This window comes from Vanellus vanellus (assembly GCF_965231255.1).
Source record: "Vanellus vanellus genome assembly, chromosome: 2".
NCBI lineage: Eukaryota > Metazoa > Chordata > Aves > Charadriiformes > Charadriidae > Vanellus > Vanellus vanellus.
The window spans coordinates 140,475,701-140,502,305 of NC_138906.1; the positions used below are offsets into that span (position 1 = coordinate 140,475,701).

At 37.5% G+C, this 26,605-nt stretch overlaps 1 protein-coding gene across 1 annotated transcript; it reads right to left on the minus strand.

The window, feature by feature from the left end:
* Window positions 1-832: 832 nt before the first annotated feature.
* Window positions 833-16,505, minus strand: LOC309686534 (carbonic anhydrase 1-like; the record flags this gene model as incomplete). Its single annotated transcript, XM_082499242.1, has 6 exons — window positions 833-856; window positions 2,362-2,517; window positions 4,507-4,602; window positions 6,563-6,681; window positions 7,875-8,072; window positions 16,448-16,505. The coding sequence occupies 6 exons, from the start codon at window positions 16,503-16,505 to the stop codon at window positions 833-835; spliced, it is 651 nt and encodes a 216-aa protein (XP_082355368.1).
* Between the last annotated feature and the right edge of the window lie 10,100 nt (window positions 16,506-26,605).

A 26,605-nucleotide genomic window follows, 5' to 3' on the forward strand; every position in this document is an offset into this window, starting at 1 on the left:
CAAAGTGTGAGGAACTGTAAATGTTTACAGCACTGCTTTTACAGTATAGTCAAAGGCATGCAAATGTTAAAGGAGAAACTATATCTGTAGCAACGTGTGCTGCAAAACCCCAACAGATAATAGTCGCTTGCGTAATTTGATGAAGGTACTTTGTCATTTCAGTCAAATAACATTTAAGTTACATAATAGGGTCAACTGGAAATCTAACTTCTGTTCTAATGCTTTATGTTGTTCCTTGTAGAGTCTGACTTTACCTTCTTCAGACCTTTGCCACTGCTGGCTATTAAATAATTCAGTTGTCACCGCTGAAGCCATTTGCAAAGGTGAGTACTGCTCTGTTTGAGAAACAGTGAATCTGGTGCCATAAGAATGTGTCTTAAGTGTACAGCCTGACCAAGGTGCTTTATTTTTCCATGGACATATGTCTAATAAACCTTTATTAGATCTGCAGGTGAAATGAAACAGCAATTATCACACACTTTATTTTAAAACACTGACAGCATAGCACTGCTACAATACTGTTTTATTTCAAAGCGCTTTCTTTATTAATTTAATTTTAATCAGGCAAATATCAGCTAAACTAGAAAAAGAAACCATTTTTACCAGCCAAATCAACAATAGCCCACTAGTAACTGCCATTAACAGTAGGAATTTAATTGCAAAAAACAACAAACATCTCATACAGTTGCACAAACTCTCCTTGTGGGAAGCTGAGTACTGATTAATTTCACTCTGAACAATTACTTGCTTCTTATCACCATGGTTTACTTAGTACATCAGAAGGAATGTGAAAATTCATTAAAATTTTAAAAGTACATTTCACTGTTAAAAGTCATGCATTAAACTGGATTAGTTGCTTAATACAAAAAGAATATAGATTAATTCCAGTAAAAGCACTAGCTGAATGCCACAGTGAATTAGAACAGTTTCTGGCAGGACAGGAATATTGCTGCTAAGAACACATGCACGTTCTTATTTCTTTGGTAGATTCTTCCATAGTCTTTGTTTGGATGTATTGCTTTTGATGGGCATACTGTGCTCCAGATTTGCTTTGGTTGTCTGGAATTATCCTCTCACCACCCTGCCTTTCAGTGGTTGGGGTTGCCGGTGATTGCTCAGTATGGGGCAAGGTGCTTCCCCTTCAGCAGAAGACAGGATTGTGCGGAACTGAGCCAGCTAAATGGGGCGAGGAAGGAAGGGATATATTTAGCTTTTTGCTTTTATATTGCATGTCATGAGAAATTGTTGTACTTCCCAACTAACTTTCTATTTTTAAAAAAATTTAAGCTGCATAATATTGAATTAATCCAGTGGTGAGTCAGGATTTATGCTGCCCCAGAAGTACTGGAATGAACAACTGTCTTTGAATATCCTATTCACCCCTATATTCAATTCTCACAGAAACTTTCAGACACTGGTACCACTGTATTGTCGCCTTTGAAAAAAACCCTGGGGTGTGATAAATTAAAAATATCACCAATTGTGAAAGTAAAAAATAATGCCTTAGGGTTAATTAAACTTTGCTTTAAACGTTGCTTTTTATATCAAACTATTTGTAATTAATTTCTGTCCCATATCCATTGAACATCCCAATTAATAACACCTTGAATAAATATTAAGGATCTTCATAATACCCAATTTATTTCTATATGTGTGCTTCTAATTTTCGAAGATTCAAAGTACTTAACTAGACTTATCTGGCAAGTTATTAATTCAAACACCTTTGGAAGGACAAATGGCAATAACTTAAATGCATAAGACAGTTTCATAAGAGTTTAGAACAGAAAGAATACTTACCTTGATAAGGACAGTTTAGCTTGTTCTACAGACATTATTAGGAAATAATGCAATAATAAAGCAATTGGTATAGCTCCCAACCATTCTATGATAGCACTGAATGGAGAACTATACTCTGGCTAGTTAATCCTGAGGCATGTGACAAAACTCACTGCTCAGGCAGGTTTTTGGCTGAGATTTTATGAGAATATGCATTTATTTTGGGCAGTCTTGTAAGAATGAAGATGGGAAGAAGTCAGCTTTCTGCCTGGCTTCTGCTTTGGGAAACACAGCACAGCAAGGGTGTTTAAAGATGTGAATCACCTTTCCTGGAGCAATGGAAGCAACTCCACCAATCTGAAGGCATCTCAGTTCCCACAAGACTTTGTAAGATGTGAGTAGCCTTACTCGGCTGATGCAGAATCATAAGTGTTTATTAAGAGCAGCAACATGGTGTAAAGGTACTACTCATTTTGCAGTAAAAATGAGGCAAATAAACCTAATAAAATGCAGCGATACAATGTAAAGAGATAACGTCCCTGAAGCTAAAAGAAAAGAAGGGTCTTGTTCCTTGTAATACCATACCTGGTCTGAGCTGACAGTAATTGGCTCTTTAAGGATAATCCAGATGACGCTCTCATGGAGGGGAGGATGAGTCAGAGAGCCATTGTAGGTCCAGTAATCTAAGGATTTTGGCAATAGGCTCGAAGGATCAAAATCAGAAAAGGGAGCTTGCTTACCCTGTGGAAGATACACTGAGTTAATGAAACCCATGAGTAAGATAGGATTAACATCTCAGGCTACAAGGGAGTGTGTTCCTAAATCAGGGGAGGTTCTTTCAAAACTCTAGTGTTTTCTCATGGCATCAGAGTGCTTGCCCTGATGATGCTTGACACTGGGATACATCTAGGCTGGCACCACTGACAATGAGCAGTGTTACTCAAAAAAAAAACACCAAAGAAAAAACAACTTCCCTTCCCAAATGTTATCAGATACCAAAGAGTTAAGTCATCACTGACTAAAGGGTTGTGTTGTTTTGTTTTTTTTTTTCCAAATACTGAACTTTGTGCTCCTGAGCAAGCAAAACACTTCAGTGTATAATTAATTTTCAGCTGTCTGTTGAGGCTAAAGGGAGGATTCACACATGTTGATAACGTCTGCATGTTCACAGCCAAATTCTTCATTCCTTTTTAAAATTCTGTAGGAGATGCTGTATTGTATTTTTAACAAGCTTCACCAAAATTCAGATATTCAGATTCGATCTCTGCTTATCTGGTGCCTTAATGAGAGGCTTAGTGCGAATAGTCACTGCTTTACAAGACAGCTTAAGAAGAGTGCAGTTCTGGTGTTATTTCTTCTCCTTTTTTTTTTCCTCCTTCAACTGAGTGAAAATTCAGTTCATTTATTGTAAGTCTGTGCTGGTGATGGACCCAAGGGATAATTTTAAATAGATAGACAGATGGATGGAAGCATGGGATTAGGTAGGAATCAGGAACTGTGTATTCTTATTCTTACACAAAGAGCCCATTGCTCAGGGTGGAGCTCCAACAATGCTAAACATCTTACTGGGATCCCATAAACTCATGTCCAGGTTCATGCTTTCACCTCCCACATCTCAATAGCCTCCTTCAGCTGAACCCCTGCATTATTCTGAAATCTTCAAAAAGGCAGATTTTAATTTAATTTAAAAATTTACTTTACATTTAATTTTAATCTAATTTAATTTAAAAGTGTTGATTTTAACTACTCTGGATATTATCATGATCAGGCTGTGATGATGTTTACCTTTGTCTTTACTGAATTCAAGGCCTTCAAGACACCCTTCAGGTTTTCATTGCATAAACCAAGCTGTAAATAAAAAAATATTTAAAAATCCTAAATATGTAACAATAGTTTTATTCTAACAGAATCAAGAATAAGAATATGCTTTATAAATGTTGATTATTTTAGCTTTGCAAACTCACTATGAATGAGACAAAATTTAGAACTTTAGAGGAAATAACAGGAAGTTTTGCTTCTGCTTTGCAGAGTAATGCAAACAGTAGTGGGAAAATAACCTGCTGTTCAGAAGTATATGATTGCTTTGATCATATATGCTTGTCCTTGAAATTCACTTTGAAGGCATTCAGAAATGTGGTTTTGCTGATATCTTTTTTGCAATGTGAACTATGAATATTTATATTTTAGAAGTATATAATAATATATAATATTATTTTATGATACTTCCTTAATATAAAAAAGTCCTTAATAATAAGGAATTCTTTTTCCTGCCTCAATTGGTTTTGAAAGGCTAAATATGTCATGTGCATGGATTCAAGATTTCTTGGAGTTCTGATTTAGAATTTTCTTTTCTGATTGACAGTAATAGCACATGTGACTCAAACCCTCATTCTGTGAAAGTTCACATCACTGTAAACGGAGTGGAAAGCAAACACAAAAGGTGTGAGCATTGCGTGATACAAAGGTGGACGAAACACCACAAGCTCACTGGCACCCGTGCCTTTAAAGCACAGCTCTTCTTGAAGGCTCTGAAGATGAAATGAGGATTTGGGTAAAATCCATGTAGTAGCATGGGCAAAGTTGGCAATATGGGCTAAATCAGGATAAGAGACAGTCATCTCCACTGATTTAACACAAAGATGTGTTTTTTCCTGGTGCTCATCACTGACTGCAGTTTTGATAAGGAAAGGGAAGAGAGACGCGTGTGTTTTCAGCAGGTTAGTAACTGACCTTCAGGAAAACAGTGACAATTGCCAAGCCATCCGGCTTGTCAGAAGCCTCAGCTACATTCGAGTACTTGTCTGCGTTCCAGTGAACGAGATGAAGCTAAAAAGCAATTGACAGGATAATTTTTGCTGGTTCTACTACAAATAAATGCTGCAATTCAAGTAAAATCATTAGAAATGCCACTCTGCACTCTTAGGCTTTGACTGTGAAACTGAGAATGTGCTTGTGAACGCCTGCAGATTTACGGTGTTCTGCTGAATTGCCCCAGCATTGTCAGGACTCGTACCCAGGCTTTATCTTGGGGTGGGCAGAACCGCACATATTCCTGAAAGCAATTCATGGGTAAGTACACAGAGGTGTGGAAAATCACAGCTTATGAGGGACATATACTTTTCTAACTCTATTGCTAACAGTCTCCTGTGCATGCCTTTATTTCCATGTCTTTAAAAATGTAATACATTAAATAGCATTTTGACGAGTGGAACCACTTTGTTACATATGATGCAATATTTATTCACAATAGTCCTATTTACTGCAGAAGACTGATGGCATGACCACGAACATCATGGCTGTGGACAGTGACAGATCAACATAGATCTTCAACAAGTATTTGACAGTACTTGTTTTAATAGAGTTTTAAGGAACTTTTGTTCAGCCTAGTATGTTGCATATTATACCGAGCTATTTTTTATGAAATATACATTTCCAAAACTTGCATACTTGGAAATCATAAGAATTCCTTTAAATGCCTTCTCACCTATGAATATGTTTAGCAATTCCTTAGCAACTATGTAACTCTATGGCAATAGTCTAGTCCTGGATTATTCATAAAACATTTCAGCAATGTGGTCACAAAAAATATCAAAACTTCCCAAAATACAAGGAGGAGATTCTAAAATATTGAAACAGAACATAGAAATTATCATATAATGCTCAAAATCTTAAAATTCTGATTTAATTCAGATTTCTTAAATTTTTCTGGTACTTTTTAAAGCTGAATTACTGTCTTTTCAACTTAACATCTTTACTGTTTCAACATATTTTAAACTATTGATTCAAAGCAAACTAATAAACACTTAATCATGTGTTGCTTAAACACAGCTTAACTGCACTATCTCTTTACAGCAGAAAGCAATTCTAAAGGGACACCCCTTTCTTATCTTGGCTGTATCAAATGAGATAGCTTTAGCACTCTCAACAGCGGAAAATTTCCTATTAGGAACACACTTCTGGCTATGTGCTCCTAATGCCTACATTAAAAATGAATAATCCATCTCATTAGGTGGTCATGTAATGTTCCTAAAATGTAAAAAGCTGCCAAAGATAACATTACATGAATTGAACATGAATTGTTTGAGGGCATGTTGACAATGTTGACTATTAGCAGGACACTAAGTCACTGGAAAATAAATAAATATAAATAAATAAAAAAATATAAAAAAATAATTAATACATAAATAAAATCTGCTATTTTCAAGGTGATTTTTAATTTTTGTAAAACAGACCTTGCTTCATTATCTGAAGACATTTAATGTACAAGGTGCTGGGGCCCTTAGTAGATAACTTTTTTAACCTCTTTCCCTTCATTAATTTCTTCTGGGTTTCCTTATTATTTGATGTTCTTGAAAAGCCAGAAAAAAAACACCTTACAGTGATCAGCATGCTTGTGCCTGTGAGGAGCTCCAGCTACAATGATAGTGGCACGCTGGCGATCAGGCACTTTAAAAAGAAGCTGATTTAGTCTCAAGATGAATATACTTGTACAGCTGACCTTTTTAACATTTAGCAGATGTTACTTACTTTTTCACCTGCACCTTTCAGCCCTATTTCATTATTTAGATACAGTTTTAGATTGTCTAAGTTTAGATTAATAAATACTGACCATAAAACCCAATTTGCTTCTGCAAAGTCAACTTGGCACACACAGAGAAGGCATTGCTTTTGCAAAATAAAATATCTATCAAAGCGATCTACATATGCTTTTTCTTTTTTCCTTAGGGATGATGTATGTGACCGGACTTTGAAACCTTGACTTTGACTTTTCTTTCATTGACTCTACCTCTGAGGCATATTTCCTTCCATCCACCGTGTGCTCTGAGCCTTGCTCATCAGTTTGACCCCAATGGAAATGAAACTGCCGCAATCTGTATGTCCCGGTGAGAGGTCCGCCAGTCAGCACTGCAAATGCATCAAGTATGGTAAAAGCATCAATCAATAAATTCTTCCTGACAGGCAAGTCATAGACTTCAAAGATTTTATAACATGCAAGCAGTTTCTTCCATGTTAACATTTTTAACGTGTTAACATGTTTTGAGGTCAGATTATTTGTAAACATCTGGAGATAAAACCCCCAACAGTTTGTGCAGTTAAGCCAAAGTTATTGAAAGTTTAATTCTAGGTACGTATATGAGTGCATTGATTACAGTAAAACTGCATGTCTCCTTGACACAGGTCCAAAATTCAAGTGAAATATATGTGAATACACCTTCTATTCCAGAGAGAAAAAAAAAAGAAAAATAATGCAGAAACCCAGCAGTTTGCCAGAGACAGTAATTGGATTTTAATAACTGCAGAACAAACTGTCCTACTTTATGGAATTAACTTCTTACTAAAATTTGTATTGTTTATGACAGTATTTTAAAGGTTTCTTTCTTCCCAGAAGTAATAGTTATAGATACGTGATGTTTTCTGAATTTAGACTACGAGATGCCACAAGTGTACTCAGATGTTATTGACACTGTTTATTGGTCGTTATCATTAACTCCTTGCTTACAAGCACATAAATGTGTATTGATTCCCACTGTAGTGATAGGCACCTGTAATTGTGCATGATGCTTAGAAATATGTGCCTGGAGTTCTTGAAGTACTCGTAATATTATACAACAGCACAAAGAAATCTCCTTTGCTATCAAGGTAATAAGACTCTCTGAGGAAAAAAACCTAGTCCAGAGTGATTCCATATAGACTTATACTGTGAGTAACTCTTACATATGTATAAATCTCCCACCCTGTGTTGATTAAAATAAAACCACAATTGAGTAACTGTGTTTAGAAACTCTCCTCCTAGTTTCCCCTCCCCAACTCAGTGATTATCCTGGAGGTTTCCTACTGGGAAATTACCAGTCTTTTTGCCATTAACAGAAGAACACTTGCCAAAACTTAATTTTAAAGAACATAATTTGGATCTTCTGTGACACTTAAAAGGTGTTGCCAACTAGTACAACAAAATTAACAAGCATACCCTAATCTACATAAGTACTCCTGAAAGGCAACTGGTCTTGTTTTCTAAATAAAAAAAAAAAAAGAAAAAAGAAAAGAGAATGGAAAAGAAAAGGTCTCACATCCCTTCTCCAGATTCCCCTTTTTCTAACCTGATTGATTGTCCTTATCCTCAAAATTCACATGGAATGAATGTCCAACATTGGTGATCTCTTTGCATGTGGAAGGTTTCCAAGTGATCCGGAGAGGCCCCAGAGATGCATCTTTTTTGGCTTCCTTGGTTTGAATATCAATAGGAGATTGATGGTCTCCATTGGCAATAGGGTATAATTTGTGCCAGTGGTCAGGTCCTAGGCAAAATAAATAAATAATTGAAGTGTTCTACTTCTAATTCTGTACCAGTACTGAATTTCTGACACTTTCCCTTGGAACAAATTGTATATATAATACAGACACTTGATATGTTAATAATCCATGTAATTTTGAAGAATATTTATAAGGAAAAGAAAGAAATAATCAATATATTATAAATAAATCTGTTTTTCTATTAGAGATAGTTTTTACCGTTGTTGCCTTGATAACTCCAGTTCAAACTTGCCATTTTTTTGTCCTTGCAAGGTACTGTCTTCTTTAAAAAGAACCTACTGGTGCTGACGAAAACTAAGACGAGATCTCTGCTTGTCTTACACCTGGGCTTTTATATGCCTGCTTAAACAGTAAAGACAGTAATATTTTCTAATCAACCTTTATTGATTTCATATGATTTCAGAATGGCATGAGAAACTGTGATAAGAGAAAGGATTGTAATAAGGAAATAGTGTGGTTTGCAATCTGTTTACCTTTTGATTCAGTACATATAGTAAGAAAGATATGAGTTAGATGCCAAATTAAAATATACATCATTCCAACTGTTCAAATGTTGTCCAAAGAACTTTACACCAAATCTTCACAATCCAAAGGATAATTATGGTACAAAATTGCAGGCTACACAGAAAGCAATGGCTGCTCAGCCTTTCTGAAAATCCATGTCAATGATTTAAGACTTCTATGTGTGGATTTTAGAACACCAATTTTGACAATCACTAAAAAATAGTCAATCTCAATAGCTTTTAGTGGTAGAAAAGAAGTAACAACATCAGTGTGCAAAAAAAATTGGTTAATATATTATTAAATATTACATTAATATGACTAACAATGCTCTCATTAATAAAAGAGGGGGTCCAAAGCCTACTAATCCCTACCAGCTTCAGATGTTTTGGGAATGATCTCAAGCCATTTTTGTACTGCTGGGAATCTTCAAGGCAATCTTCTTGGGGACTGATACCTGATTAAGTCGATGATTGAAGTCCAACTTCCAAAGTTTTCTCCTGAAGTAGGTCCTATCTTGTAGTTCAAGAATATTTACACACAATCACCTGTTTGTTCAGTAACAGGATACCATGCCCTGACTCTCTGTTTTAAAGCTAGGTTCTACTAATACATACGGGATTTTGCCCGGATTAAACTCTGTCTCATACACGCTTAAAAGCAGGATTGTATTTTTAGGACCGTATGCTTGAGAAGCACTGCAGCGTAGTTAAATAGTTGTGGTATTATCTATATTTGTAACCATTTGAAATGAGTGTATGGAGTAATTACTTCTATATAAACGAAGGTTTATCCTAGACTATGTAAGCATTGCCTTGTCATCCTGCGTTGCAAAAATGGAACCTGTTGACATTTTCCTGTTTTTCTTACAGAGTATTCTCAGTAATAAGAAACTACTGATATCTGCCTTTGCAGATGTCCACAGCTGACGTCAGGAATTTCAGATATCATTGTGCAAGTAATGTTATAACCTGTGAAACTTGTGGCATTGATGCCTAGGAATATGACAGCTTTTAGGTGCGTCCCAGTTATAGGTGCATTGCAATTTTACGTTAATTTTTTTGTTGTTGTTCAGAAATTGTTTTATCAGAACGGAAAATATTCAAAGGAAAATTGCCACCAAAAAATTGTGCTGAAAGGCAGACAGCTTCACCTGCTTAGTCCCTGACCAACTTCCTAGTCAGATTACTAAAACGCTATCAGCGTTTCATGAAATCATGAAATTTCTGCTTGAAGTGAAGGGTGCACAATTTACGGTCCTTGGGCAACCTTGCTATGTAACCTATGTGAGAAATGAAGACAGCCAAGCTAATAGATCAACTGGAAATATTAGGTACGCTGGACCTGGCCAGTTATTAACTTGTGGTTGGCCAGCAGGGAGTCTGAAGACCTCAGTAACCAGGCTTGTGTCAAGGCTTCAGCACCCTGTTGGGGCAAGGGGAACTGGGAGGCCTGTCTTGGCCGTTACAGTCTGGAATGGCTGTGATAAATTACTGCCATGTTTAGCACCGAAATAGACTCAGACTGGTGTTGGTGACTAATTTTTGAGGCTTTGGAAACCAAACCTGGCTCCAGACACTAAAAAGATTGAACCCACTGATGCGGAGAATGAAGCCATAAGGCAGGCAGCCCAGGAGCCCTGAAAAACCCACCTTCATCCCAGGCACTCAGGACTTGCAGCCCCTCTCCTGCTGCAGGAGAAGATTTAGGGTTTGAGTCCAAGTTACAGGGTAATTAGTGACATGGAAGTGGCCCAACTTCCTGCCTGTCCCCTAGGACAGTTAAGAGTCCTGGAGGGACAGATAAGCCTGGTACATTGGGGCAAAGGTGTACATGGCTCAAGAGTTTTTCACTTTAAGAATCAGAACTCTTTTGAATGAATTTGGGGGGATTTAGCAGCCATCTGTAAAATTTGAAAATTCTTTAAAGAACTGTTTTGAAACAGAATGAGTTTCAACAGCAATCCTGACTTTTGACCAGATCTGACATCAGTTATCATCGTTCCTTTGGAATAACGCAGGAATAATTCCTTCAATCCTATGAGAACCACAGCACCAAATCAACTGAAGTTGTTCACACTCACAGCAGGGTGAAAGAGACAGAGACCCCTCAATTCCTTGTCTGCTATCAGTCATCTGTAGACGGTGCTGGTCATTGTTAGTTACATAGATAATATCAAAGACCTTCTGTCAGCAGTCAAGATCTGTCTCTCTGAATTAGTCCTGTGTAGTTGGTCACTCTTTTTTTTCAGTGGTCCAGCTGACAGATCTTGAAAACGATGTCTTTGTGGTTTGAGTGAAACAGATGGTGCGTTGCAGCATGGTATGGAGAGAAGATAATATAAAGAAATTCAGTGACAAAGAATACAGAAGTGTGGGACAAGATCATTTGAATTTTCTAACAAAGAAAGGAATGAAGTTTTAGAAATAATAGCCAAAGGAAATGTAAATCTTGTCTTGTTAGACAGATGCAATGGGAACATAATGTGGAAAAATTGCCATAGTATCTTTTGCTTGATCAGATAATCAATGTCAATTTTCTGACTATGAAAAATATTCTTTCTGCGCGAGGTGAGCATGGCAGAGATTCAGTAAAATGATCTCTTGGAAGAAGAGCCAAGATTTCAGAATTGTGACCTTTTTACTGTCTCATCAGCAGGGCTCTAAAGTAATTCTAGACCTCCAATTTAAATGCAGCAGACTGTGTGTGACTGACACAACAACTGGTTTGCTTCTTGAAACCCAACACAAGTGGCTTATGATTCCTCCCATTACACCCTTTTATACCTCCCTAAGTGCACTTCAGCTTTTAACTATCACTGTTTCACTGTTGCTAAAATATTTAATTACTAGTACTTTTTCATTAAAGTCTAAGCTGCTGGTTCTTACAACTTTAAATTAAAACCTGTCTAAAGCATTATTATTTTTTTTTTCTGCATGAATGTAGACAATAAGGTTAATGTTATGAAGGAGCTCTGGAGTTCACAAAAAGCTTATGAACCAAGATTCAAAGGAAAAGAATCCAGTATTTCTTTGAATAGGCTTGCAACTTTTTTTAATTCCTGAAGTTACAATGTGGCTGTACAATCAGCCTTTCTCCAGATGACAAAGAAATTAGATTTGACTTGGAGCAAAGTCCCAGGAACTAAGGTGATGCAACTGAGGAAGGGTGGCTGATATCTTACTGCTTGTTGCACAGCACTTGTCATTTTGGCAACTTCTTTCAGTTCCCCCTTCTTCCTGACAAAAACCATTTCAAGGCTTTTTACAACAACTTCATGCTGGGACGGAAGACTTCTGAACTAAGAGCACTGAACTTTTTTCCAAAATAAAACCTTTTTACAAATTGCAATAGGGATTGAAGTAAATTATCTATAAATGTAAGTAAAATTTATATGATTTAAAGCATTTTATAATTATCCTTGTAGCTCTTATGCATTGCTCCAGAGTGCTTGTAGTCCAGACATTGTCACATTATACTAATGCATTAGAATTACGGGAATAAATTGCTGAGACAGCAACCACAAAAATGTCCCAGCAGCACAGGGCATAAGAAGGCTGAGGATCATGGATGGTAATAAGCTTCTTAAAACACAAGCTTGTAGTCCATCAACCACTGATTATTGCCTCCACATTTTAGGCTATCCACACTCTGCAGGGAAAGTGTCAGCACCTTTCCAGGAAACTGGGATTAAAGAAATGTGATATCCTCGGCAAAACCTTCATAGTATAAATAGAAGTGGATCCCTGGCTTTCCAGATGAATGTGGACAAAGTTTTAATCTCTAGAGCTCTGAACCTGCAAACCACTATAGCTGTGTCTAACTTTATGTATAGCAGGACACCTATTGACCTTTTCTGCAAGTATGAAATTAAAAACGAACATGGTATGAGAATGAATGTAAAATAGTCTTATTTTAAGGACACTAGCCAGAAAAAAAATCAGAAAACTTTCCTAAAAAATATTAAATTACAAGAGCATTCAAAGGAATTTTTTTAAGTGCTAAATACTACATATCTTGACAGTGAATTGATTTGTGAAAAAATACTACAAGAAGTTTCAAACATATTTCACTAGCTTTCATAATGATCCTTTTTAGTCAATGTGTACAGAGAATCAAGATATTGTTATTTGTAATGCTCTGGTCAAAATTAAATAAGCTGTATTAGATGATCTTCCCTTATAGCCACTGTAAGTAAACTAATGGGAGGAAAGTTGCAAAGTTATGAAAGTTTTGGAGTGAACTAGAAGGAGGCGCTCCCAAGCCACCAGGCACTGCTTGATCTGTGGAAGCTCAGGACATGTTTGTGCGAAGTACTGCATAGGGTGCAACAGTAGGATCAACTTGAAAATAAAATAAGGCATAGTCAATAGTGACCTGTGGCATAAAGGCAGGAGATAATAGGACCCCAATGGCTGTGAAAGAGCTACTGTCTCATATTACCTCGCGCCTGCTTCCTGCACTGGGCTTTGCTAATGGGAGAGCTACAGCTCTGTTTGTCTATGCACGGCTGCTTTCTGTGGGTAGGATCAAACCTGGCCCCTCTCTGTGAGGTGAAAAGTGCCAGTTTAACTGGGGAGTTTTATCTGCTACGGAATACAGCTTTAGGTTTTTAATACTAACTGAGCACTTAATTTCAAGTGATGAAAGATAATACATCTCTATTTTTATTTGCAGACAGTCCTATAAAATATAAAATTATCTGTCCTATAACTCCTTCTCCCAGTTATGAGAACAGCCAAAGTCTGAAGCAAGGAAAAAAGGTTGTATTCAAATAATGAAGTATCCATAATCTTTTCTTGTTACCAGGTGTTCTGTGAGCCTATGTAGTCTATATTTTCCAGCAAATATCGACAAAATGTTATAAATGTTGTTATGCACCTCTTACTCAGGGAATTTATTGAATTTGACCTAATACATTCAAATACCAGAGCAGATTTATAGGGGGAAGAAAATGACCAAAAATTAACCTCATACGGTGGACATGGCATGGTAATAAATTAAAATTTTATTATTTGCAGTTATACTGATACAACATTAAACAATCTATATCAGAAATCATGGGGTTTTTTCCTTTTAATTCTGTACCTTAATAGGAAAGAAGCATATATAGCTGCAACAGACTTAATCTGGTGTATAGATAAAACATGTGAATGGGAAAGACAGACTGCTATGACGGTACATTTTGCTTGCCCTATATGAGGGTGTTTCAGCCCTTTCATTTCCAGATGCTTCAACATTTACTGGCAACGATAAAGAAAATCAAAGCCTACCGAAAGCAGGTTTGCTCTTCGTGGTTGTCTTTCGCCTTGAAAAGAATCCACAGACCCCAGGACTTGGGGGCAGAAGTTGGAAATCACATTTCTGTGCCGTAAGACTGATGAAAATTGTTACCTGCATGATACGTTTTCAGGTTTTGGACCCTTCAGTTGGAGCTGCTGATCAGCTGGAATATAGCTTTGCCAAGTATTACTGTTATTGCTTGTGAACAAATTTGAGCTGTATCTATGGAGTAGATGTTTGTCCAAGATAACCAAGCATATTCAATTTTTTGAGTTCTGTACAAAACAATGTGCAAATAATCGTAATTCTGTGGTCTGTGATAACACCTATCTTCTGGAAGTTGGATTAAGCATAACTAAATCTCATGATTTTGTACAGTATGGACGGTTGGATAAACAGCAAAAGAGAAATGCCTTCTTTCAGGAGTGTTACTGAATGTGGAAACTGCAGTATTTTAATCAGAACTTTGCTCCTGACAGACAGAAAACTTTTTAAGCAGGATGAGGCACAGTCACCCAACCTCCTGCCTGGAAGGCTTTCAGCAGGGAGCTGTGCCCTCTGCTGCTTGCTTGAGCACAGTGAAGGAATAGTGGTAAGAAACTTAGCCAGTATACCTTTGACCTGAAACATGGGTGAAAAGGGACAATTCAAAGACATATTCTAACATAACTATTTTAATAGGGTAGGGTTGTTGCCCAAAAGCAATTTCAGATATTAGGATTTTTGTCAAAATGCTACAGAAAGATTTAATTTGTGTTTTATTGTAAGCTGCACTGGGTGGCTCAGAATATTTTTTTTGTTTATTTCTGGTCTCCTAAGATCCTAAGCTGTGAAAAACAGGAGCAGTGGAAATTCTGAGAAGTTTCTTTTTCTTTTGTCAGTGACAAAGCATTAAAACTCATGGTTTCTTCAGAAAGAGTGTGTAAAAAAGTGCTAACTCTTCTAGCAAAACAGCAATAGCAAAACAAATGGTATACAACTACTGAAAAGGTTATTTTTTTTTATTATTGTTGAACCTCTTTTCACCAAATGCTGCTAAAAACTCAATTCAGGGCTTATTTGGCTATATTTCTGGCTGACTATTCTGACTTTAATTTGCCATGCCTTTTAATTTTACTGTCCACATCGGTGATAGTCACGAAGAATAATTTCTGTCAGCCAGTTAGGGATGCCGTGCTTCAGCCACAATTTCTCAAAAAGAGTTCTTAGTAACAAAGGGACATGAAAAAAATCATAATTTCAGTGTCAGCTGTTTTGCAAAAGTATGTCTTGTTTTGAGCTACTGAACTGCTGAAAAAAAAAACCCCAAAACCTGCACAAGTAACACATGCAAGTTTTGTTACAAATGTAAAATGCAGATATGTACCTATGCAAATAAGCATATTTAGGTACCATAGATGTAGTTTCACTGATTTCCATTCTAAAGTTACTATTATGCTAGCAGTGTTCTCTCTTTTTATGCTCCACATTGAACTTGACAAGCATAGTGCAAGTTGTAGAAGTGTCCAAACGTACCCGGCCGCCTGGCGGCACGTGGGCAGCCGGGCTGGTGCACAGTGCGACTTGTCGGTACTTTTCCTTTTTCACCGGGGCACATTCAAAACCTACTGCAACTTAACAATTGCAACCTAAGAATCATATCTGTTAAGAAACAGAAGTAGTTTCAGGAATGCCACAGAATTCACGAGTAACCCAGAATCATTAGATCAACTCTGCCACCTACAGACAAGCCACACCGTTTCTGTAATTCACCAAAAAAACCCACCTTAGCCCTGCGTAGAGTTGTTACAGAAGTAAAACCAGCAGACATCCCAGTTGGGACATCCCAGTGTGTAAACCAGAAGTGGCACAGGAATGTGATGAATGATCAAGATTTAATGCAAATTGTACACAAATTGAGCAAGGTTTTTGCAAGAAACCCCACGTATTTATTCCATAACCATCTTCACTGCTGGACGTTCCACTGGGATGCAACTGAGCCCCATGATGCTAAACAGGAGTAGGAGGAATTAGTTGTTTTTAATAAATAAATCATGATACCTTTTCTATTCTTAAATGAACAGCAGCTTGTCCAAATTTCTGATAAAAGCCTGATGTGCCTGAAAATGTCAAAAATAGGACCTGGTTGCCCTGTTTCCCCTAGTTTCTGTTGCAGTTTAGTTTAAGTACACATTTCATGCTCCCTGCCACCATGAAATCACACTCTGTACTACCTAGTTATCCTACTCCTCTCACAGAGGCAACAAAAAAATAAACTCTGGTGTACTGGCAAAGGATCAGAGAGAATTGTGTGAGACCCAGGTCAACAGAGCAGACTGCAGGTCTCCTCTCAGTTTAAAAAAAGAAAAGTTTTCCAGCCCTCTTCTGTGCAGAGATGGCCTTGAAAACCTGAAACAATGTAAACAGAGTGAGATGGAGGAAAGAAGCCAGTGATTTGATCTCAGCTTGACAACAGACAGAAAGCAAGAGTGTTACTGAAGGGAGAGAAGTGCATGATAGCACACCCGTGTATTCACGCTCTTACCTCTTTAGAGAAGTTAAGAAGAAATGCTGAAAAAATCCCCCTGTCCCTTACTGTCTCCCTGGCCGTTGCCCTCCCCATTGCACGCTGATGGAGCAGGGATGTGGGACATCATGACAGAGTCTCCCAGCTATTTCATTTCAGCTCTGAAGAACATCTCTACCTGGCAGGATAGGTAGTAAATAATTGGAATCATTGCTTTTGTGAAGAATTCACATTCTGTGTGTTTCTTTGCAGTTTTGCCCAATCCTGTACTTCCCAGTAGCAGCATCTTAAAAAATGCCTGCTCCTATTCAAAATGACTATACCCTTGTGGTTTTTAGTGGAAGATTAAAACCACTCAGATGGTCTCAATAACAGCATTCTGACAGCTTTCTGAAGTGACAAGAAAACAGTTCTAAATAAAGATATTTTGGGTTCTGTGTTTTAGAAACTGAACAAGAAATTGTGAAGAGTATAGGGGGAGGCTGCAAGATGCCAAGAGGAAATGGAGGGCCTGGAGAAGTGTTAGGTATGCAGAAAAAAATCTGAGAGGTGCAGAATAACATGGGGCCAGACTGGAACTGAAGACATGGGAAGATGGAAAGGAAATATATGTGTAGGAGAACACGGTGGGACAAAAGTTCTAGCCCGTGGCTCCCTCACTTACACACCTTGAGAACCCCTAATACGGATACACAGAACAAGGCTATCTTAGCACTGCTTGATGTTAGCAATAAAATATTTCTGTCCTCTATAATAATCATTCTGCACTTTGATGGAGATACTAATGATAAGTGAAGATTGGTCCTTCTTTTTCTCGTCTTTGTATTGCTCTCTGTCAAATACAGCAAGCACAGAATTTCTGTTCACTATTTTTCTTACAGATGTAGTGCTCTGGATGTTTTCTTAATTGTCCATGTGATGCTGTTGTTGCCTTTGCACTAAAACCTGCTGTCTTTGTAGGCAGGTTAAACTTAACTAATGCAAAACTTTGGACTCCAGATATATTATTTCCCCTTATTGTTTCAGTATTGTCTTATTGAACATCTGCATACAGTATACCTGGATGGTTCTTGTACATTAACTCTACACATTTCTTTTTACATGGCAAACCATCCCAGAAGTATATTTATTCCATCCAGAGACAACAGAGACCACTAGTTCTTCTACATCTTTCTAAAATTTGTATCAGTAAGTGAAATGAAATTTTAGCAACCATTTTAAGAATAAATTTTGCAAGCAGGTCATATGCTAAGTGAAACTAATATATGTCAATTTAATATATGTTCTAAAACATATGTGAGATATTTTGGGGTCGCTATTTGCACAGCAGGTTGGACTAGATCACCGCCTGAGGTCCCTTCCAACCTGAGCGTTTTTATGGTTCTGTGACTGCAGTTTTGTCTGGAATGTTATATAACATTTCACTATAAAAAATATTGGAACACTAGATAAGAATTGTATTGAGTTTCAGCAAAGCTGGTTTATTTTCTGTTTATTTTCTATGACCAGATATAGGAATCAAAGAATGTGTTGTGTAGAGAACGTGTCAGGAGTTGAAGATAAGAGGAATGAGTCAGAGATGTAGGCATTGCCTAGGGAATTTTGAACATTGTTGTGCAATGATTTTTATAATTCATTGCGTTTGGATTAAGACATACATAGATAATGGCTGTTTTCTGATTTTTTATCTGTGGTGAAATCAATCATGTGACTAAAGTAAAACAGCAAACAGTCCAGAATCTATCACTTTGGTAAGATAAACTAATAGAATGAGAGTTCAGAGATGTATATTTGTAGGAAAAACAGGGTATCCAGCAAGTGACCGTGTGGGAAGTTGCAAGATGGGGATGATCTCATCTATTACAAACAGGACACTAGTTCTAAATGAAGGGGATTATAAAAGCTATAATTAGCTAATGCTTCCTAAAAGCCTAACTAAACTGTTGGGTTTTTTCCATGCCAAAGTGCAATACCATAGTGAGATCAAGTATCATGTAGTAAGTGCATAGAGAGAAACAAATCTTATAAACACAGTATCATCTGCCATTATTTCACAGCAATCTTGTAAACTCTCTGAAACATACACTTTTCCTTTAATGATGCTGTGATTGCTGAAGGAATGTTTAATTATTATAATGTAATATAATAAGCACATCACAATAAATTTTCACCAATTTATGTTAATTTTATTTACATGTCCACAGGTGATGCTTCTTTAATCTCTAATCTGTGCTGTAAATTCTGAAGAAAGCAGATGGATTGCTGAAGACAACAGAATCCCTTTTATCTTAAAAGCAAGCTTACTTTTCTCAGAAGTAGTTTCATTGCTGTTTTATTTACTGTTTACAAGTAATTATGGTATTAACATAATAACCTGATGAAGGATGACTGTGTCTGTTGTGCATGAATCTTATTCTCTGTCCCCAGAGAGTTTTCAAAGTACACAAATATGCAACAGTTCAAACTCTGATGGAGAATAAGTGAAGGGGCATGGGAGATCCTTCCTCTCATAGAGGACCAGAAAATGTGGCTTGGCGTTGCTGTTGACTCGTGGGTAAGGGAGGGAAGCACCAGAGAAGAAGTAGGACTACTAGCAATGCGAAGGCTTTTTAGGCATGTGGTTAATGCTGTCTTACAAAGGACAAGCAGTTTGTACCATCTGCTCAAGATGCAGGAGAACACAATAAAGTGCTTAGCTGAGACATGCATTGACTGAATAAACAAGTGCAGCTTTGATTCTCCCAAGTCCACCCCAGCACACCCAAAGAACATCTGGTAAGCTAATTCCATAACAAGATCAAGTTACATTAATTTTTGAAAAAAATCCATAGTTTCTTCAAAAGTGAAGTGCATGTGACTTTAAAAGCAGACCACTGTTATTTAAAATAAAACTCCAATATCTGTGACGAAAAATATTACTCACCTAAACTGTATCTATAAAGAATACAAGCATCTTTAAAGTGTGAGCACTCCAACTGAATTCAAAAGAACTTATTATAAACTTAAAATTCTGAGTGTCCTTAAATTCTCTGCTAGGTTGGGCTTGCGTGCGAGATGGCTTAGCTGGCTATTAGCAGTCCTTTTCTCTAATTTTGGGGGCAGAGGAGGGTCTGAGACTATCTTGCAAGCATTTGTCCTCCATAGCACAAATCTGTCACTGTGGTGCTGTATTGGTGGTCCATTGAACTCCTGTTTTCTTCCTCTTTGCATTAAATAAATGAAAACTTCAGTTACTAGGCTATAGAAGCAAACAACTCACCGAATATCTAAGTGAATGTCCAGTAACAGCAAATCTTAGTTTTTCTGAGTCAATGCTAAGAGTTATGATCTGTGTGGATGATAGATTATAAATATGCGATCTATAAGGAGGTTTTCCCCACAGGGAACATGACTTGCCTTTCACTGAGGCACTGGAGCTACAATGGTGACTGTTGAAGGAGAGACATCGGTTTCTAATGCATCTTCTCTCTGAAAACCAGAAAACCTCCAAATTAGCAATTGGGTTCTGTACGTAACCTGTATGTAACCTGTGTGCTTAAAATACAAACCTTTGGTGGAGAAACACTTTTGTATGTGACCTTGGGCTTCCTGAACCACAGCTTGAGGTGAGTTCTGTTAGTATGAGGAGGACCAGCAACATCAACAGCCTGCTAAGTCAGCCGTGCAATTAGAAAACCCCTCAGCAGCAGGGTAAGGAGACAAATAATAATGCTTCCTCAGGCATTTCCATGTATGAAGGATTTTAAGAAGTCATTCCTAAAACCAGCAAACAAATCTCCTGTGAGTGAGGAGTTAGTCCAGCAGATCCATGCAGTGTGCTCCTCCTGCCTCTGTGCAGCGCATAGGCAGTAAATGCAGAACACGTCCAACCTACTGCATGCATACTGCACTACTGATCCGCACGGGCACAGCCAACTTGCTGTACTTCAAATACAGCAGACCGACCAAACATGGGCAGAATGACAGTACATTGTGCGGGTATCAAATTACTCCATACATCCAGAATGTCCGCTTTCCAGTACTTCAGGATGCTTAGTAGCCAGTGTTATTAGATGTTAGAAGACTAGCACCCCACAAAAGAAAAGCCATATATTATTACCAAAAGCAAAAGATCATTGTCAAAGCTGATAAATTCAGCAGGGCTTAATGAAGGTGTTGTCCTGTGCCTAATGAAACAAGGAGACTTAAGTAAATTTAAAAAAAAAAAACAAAAACTTTTGAGTTTAGAGCACTGCTTGTCTATATCAGATGGATTAAGTCCTCAGCTTTAGAGATTGTGTTCGATAAGAGTTACTTGGCTTCATGAACTATGTGTCCAGTTGTTTAAATGCAAATCTTTGTATTTTCTTCTGTGTTTTAGGTAGATTATCTGTTATTTTACCATACTAAATATATATTTTTTTTACAAGATTAATATTTATTATTTTGTTATACTCAAAGACATAGTTAAACACAGACCTTTATTAAACTTAGAGAAATAAAAACTTAAGAACAATGCACTGGATACGGAGACTATGGCATTATTTAAACTTTTTTCTTCATTGAGCACAGGGCAATCTGGAGTACTACAGCAAAATAGCTGAGTAAACCAGAAATTATTTACAAAGCTAAGACACTGCCCTCCCTACTCCTCCCAACAGCAATCGTGTTTATAGCATCCTCCAACACTCCAGTTACCAGCCCAAGGTCCAGGGTAACCACCCATTGAACAAAAGATGCAAGACTGGGGCTTTTTCAATGTAAGACAAGGGTGACCTTATGCATTTTTGTGACAAGGTAACTTTTATCAGGTTCTGTTTATTGTCCTTTAACATTGGCAAGCTTAGTTGCTGGAATTCAGGATAAAAAATTGGCAATAGAACATATCATAACTCGCTCTTTTATTGAAAAGCTGTTGTTAATATTCTGCAGGCTTATCTGGGCATCAGATTTTCTATCAATAGTATAAAACTCTGCTGTTACTCTTTTCTGCCTTGGGTTCTCTGATTCTTGCAAACTGAGAAACTTGTTCAGAACATAAACCTTTTGAAAAGAAGGGTGGCACTACAGGATGCGGATTTTCTTCAGCCTTTGTGAGACGTGTTTTTGAGAAACTGTTCGTAGCACTCCATGGAAGCACGTGCAAGGATTGTTTACAGTTGTGCCAGCTCGCAGTCATACCAGCTGATCTAAACAGCTGATCAGAAATACTTTCTGACTGATTTTCAAGGGGGAAAAATCCCTTTTAAAAATCATTAACAAGTTGCTGAAGTAAGCACTGTTTGGCTGATAAAGGAAAACCCTTATCTGCCTTTCCTTCCCAGGTCATCATAGGTGAAAGCATATGAAAACGTGTCGCTGGACTTTGCATTTGAGAAAGGGAGTTATCTGTGGGTGATAGGAGGATCTGCGTAAAATTTAAGAGCCTAATCACTGAAATCTTACCTTTGATAGCAGGTATTTGAGTTTACAGATCTTTATTCGTTTGTCACACTTAGAAGAAGAAATCTATTTGGAATCTCACACAGTTTCCTGGGTTTTGAAGTAATACAACTGAGAGCAGAGCTGAACAAAATTTTTTAGGCAGGTAGGTTATGCAGTTTCTCATGAGGGGGTTAAGAGGAACCTGGTGATAGGGGTTGTTGAAAAAATTGGGAGAAATGCTAAACATTTTGTTTTGACACACTCATTTTGTTAAGCAACACTGTATTTTCAAATTAAATTTATTTTTAAAAATTCAAAATAAGCCAAATGATGAAAATCATGTCAGTGACAGAATCACAGAATTTTCAGAGTTGGAAAACTAGACTAGAAATCATCTAGTCCAACTCCCGGAAGTGGATTTAAAAATTGTTTTAGCTCAAAATACCTTTTTTCCTACCTTGTTTTTGTTTTTAATTTTCTGTTTAGCAATTGACATCTGACATTAATACAGAAAATTTCACTTATGATACTACTTCTGGTGCCACTAATGTTTATTCAAAATTTTGTATTTTTCATTACTAGGGATCCAGTATTAAGAAGTTACTTGTATACATATGCAAAGATATTTTGGTTACAAAAGTATGTGTGTTCTCTGCATATAAAAATTTATTACCAGAAAATGAAGACATATCCACATTTAAAGATAGATTGCCCCTACTTTTACAGGTTAGTATACCCAAATGATAAAATACAAAAGCTGGAGGCAGAAGTGCCATCTACTTCTAGCCTCCTGAGAAATTCAAGATGTGTCTTGTACTTTATTCTTGCTTTGTCCAAACTAATACTAGACATTCCAGGTGAGAAGAGGGAAAAGACATATGTTGCATGACTGTAATGTTCCTCTCACATAATTTCTTCCTTTCCTTTACATCGTAGTAAGATGTAAGACTTGGCTGCTGAACTGGAAGACAAATAATGAGTGCAGTAGCATATGCTCCCTTCTTGATCTCCCATCAGAAATACCTAATTTTATCACATTTTATTAGGTTTTAGTCTCTGGAGTTTAATTGGGAAGTGATTAATTAGATTAAACTCTTTTGAGAAGGGGCTTAATCATGGCATGTGTTCTCCCAGTCCTGACAGAACATCATAACCTACAGCATCTCTGAATTTATAGCTAAACAAATGCTGCTGGTCCTGGAATACACAGATGAAAATTGTTGGCTTGTTGCCCAATTGTGTGTGTAAGACCTATAATTGAAACACTGGGTTCATTGCCTTTGTCAAGAAAGGTATGGTGATGCAAGGTTAGAAAAATATTTTCCAGGTCTAACGCCTTAAAATACTTTGCTATAATTTCTGTAGAGAACTTTTGTAAAAAGCATGTAGTTAAACCTGGGAAAATGCCCAGCCAGAAGCACACAGAAGACTGAATAGTGAAACTGGCTTTACAAACACTGATGTTTAGGAACGCAGACTGAGAAATACAAACATAAATTTCAGGTTGCTGTCGGAATGCAATCTGCTGTTTTTTCCACCCAGCATACTACTTGCAGACTGCAACTCTACAAGAAAACAATGAAGTAGATTGGTGCTGCTGTGCAGTGCGGACACCCAGAACAGATCAGGTTTCCCCCCTTCAGTAAAGGTGTTCCTGTAACAAGTAGGTAGCTAACATTCAGCATTTGTGCAGCTGTTTTGATGAGTAAAAGAGTTTGCAGTAGTCATGTTATTCATCTTTAACAAAGTCTTCTGAGACATGGAGTAGGGTGGTGTACTCTCTGCACAAATACAGTAATGTGAACACTGGCCGGGGATTGACACCCACAGGTCCTCAGAGGACATCAGTGTTAGAGACAGGACTAGATTTAATGGCTTCTCATTTCTTGTCATACCCCTTTCACTATAGACGCACTGTCCTGGGGGAATTTGCTTTCTGAATAGCTGGGAAATCTTTGCTGTGGGATGTTTGAGAACTTGGCAGATACTGCTTGGTTATATGAACCACTAGTATTAAATAGCTTGAGACTTCTTGTAGGTATTTCCTGATATGTGATTGTTTGTTATCGTATATATACTCCTCATTTCTCCATTTCAGCCCAGCATAGTTCTTTAAACTAACCAATAAGATCTACTAAGGAATTAGATCGGTTACATTTCGTATCCGGGTTGTACAGTAGTGAACTGGTGCATCATTCATGTTCTCAGGGAATGCACCTCGGTGTGCATCCTGAACACAAAAGGTCTCGTTGATCTTAACCCCGAACATACCAAAACCATGTCTAAAGTCTAGAATGATTGCTTGACTGTAGAAAGGAGAGTTTCTTGAAATTACTAGAATTGAGGGAAAGACAGCAACCCAGCACCAAGCAAATGTGAAGAATCAAAGATGATTATTTGTGTTCTCAACCGCTTTCCTCAGTCAAAATTGTGTTCTCCTACGATGATGGTGATTAGGATCTGTGTCTGCGAGCTGTGACAATGTGGAGAGGATATACAATCACCACTGTTGGGAGGGCCGAAGTCTGGAGTTCCAGATCGCGTTTGTAGCTACCAGCAGATAGTGCCTCCATGCTCTGGGTTAGGGGTCCCAAGCCAGGATAACAGAAAGAGTTTCAGTGTTGACTATTACTGAGCTTTTTATGTGTTGATTATAAGCTGTGACCATTACTGTAGAGGCAGAAGCAGCAAATACCAGAGGGCACCTCTCAGTGTCACTCCTTGGTATGATGTTGTTACTGTTTCCAAAAAAGCCTGAAGTGCTGCACAATGTAACAGTAGTCACTGTCTTCATTGCAAACATGAAGCATCATTTCCTTATTTACCTCTAGCTTATCACATAAAGGCCCTTACTGGTCTTGTTTGCAGACAAGTTATGAAGATGTGGAGCGTTTGTGCCAGAAAATATTCTGTCCTTGTCTAGAAATAACAGTTCCACAATGACATAATTACTAATAAAAAACCCTCAATTAAAATATCCAAAAGGTAAGTATTACATTGGTATTTTTTACTGCTTTTATAGGTAGCACTGGAGCATCCTTAAGGTCAAGAGTCAAGGGCTTAGTTCAGGGCTTAGTTCTGAAAAGGTCTGAGCACTTTGGCTCCGTATTTCAAACATATTTCTGTACCTCATCACTACTGTGGGTTTGTATAGTCACTGAAATGACTACGAGATTTGAATGGCAGAGTTTGATCAGATCACATAAAAAATGTCCAGCATCAATCAACAAAACCAATCAGGAAGTCTTGTCACCCATTCAGGAGAATGTAGTTGTTTTTTTTTTCAAAATACATAATGTAAAGATGTATTGGGCAATGAACACTTTTGTAGAGAATGGAGACTAACACCACAGAGAAAGAAATTTGAAGAAAGATACGGAGGAACTGAAAGACACAGAAAGGTAGGAATGGAGGGACAGAAACTAGCAAAATCTTTTGTGTTGGACAGACCACTGCACTGAGTCATGCTGAACTGTCAGACCAACAGCATTTCAGTTAGTTGTACTGGCAACTTTGAATAACAGAATTGTTGTAGAATCCATAGCCCAAGCTTGTAAGTGGTCACGCTAGAGAAAGCTGAATATTGTCGAGGAGCCCATAGAGAAACATCGGTATAAATTCATAGAAATGAGACTTAGAATGCAAAGGATGGAATCTGAGGATTTTGTCTACAAGACTGTAACGTACTACCAACTGCAAAATGAGGTATTGCTCTTTTACTGTAACCTCAGACAGATTTTTAAAGATTACATCTTAGGATCACTGCATATCATTCTTTTAGTCTGTTTCTGTAGGGTTTGTTAAAAAAATGGGTTTGATATATTGTTAACTTCTTAAACTGTTCTTCTGAGAAGAAAATTAACATTTCCAGCCATTATTGTTTCTCAGTTACTGAAGGCTTTTTATTATGTATTTTTTCTCTTTCTTCTGGTAATATCTGCTCTTCAATATGTGTTGCTGCAATTTGTTTATTTGACAAGCATGGGGTTCTTTATACTGACTCCTTTTTAATTACATATTTAATATTTAATTACTCTTGCTATACAGATATAAATGTTTATACATCCAAACATCAAGTTTTTTTTTTATGACCTACAGATGATGCTTTCAAAGCTGTTTTGTGGTCTCAGAGTGAAATCTTGACTCCATTAAAGTGAAGAGAAGCACAGGTGTTGATAGAAATGGGATGCTGTCCTCTGACCTTTCAATGTGCACAAATGGTATGGATTCATAAGGAGTGACTCTCAGGGCTTTGGGAGACGGGCATCTCAAGGGATTTCTGGAAGATGATTAAGAGCTGAAAACTCCACTGCCTGCAGAGGGCATATTTCAAGGGCTGGAAACACATCCAATGATTTTCTTATAAAATTCTCTTTTAGGAGCCTGTGTCTCACTGGAAAATATGTCTGAAGTATTTCTGATTTGCTGCATCGTTAACTATGTGACATACATCATATGTCTTTTGTAAAGCTCTTATGAACTCTTCCAGCCTCATCTTTGCATTTCTATGGTCAGGTTAGGACTGTTCCCAGGTAGATGTTCATGCCAGAGTATCATGCAAAATGAAGGTCATACATAAAACTCTACCTTGATATGAAAGAGCTGCCAAACTGCTGGAATTTCCAAACAGACACGTCCAGAGCTTATAAAAGTAAACAGTATAGGTCAGATTCTCATACTTGGATTATTTCAAGTCAGACTGTGCCAGTGTGTATAAAAGTAGACAGCCCAGCTCAGATTTGGATTTCAGTGTGGATGCCATACAAGCAAATCCCTATGGGAAAAAGAGAAGAGTCATCTTCCTGCAGAGTTTATCAGTTTAAT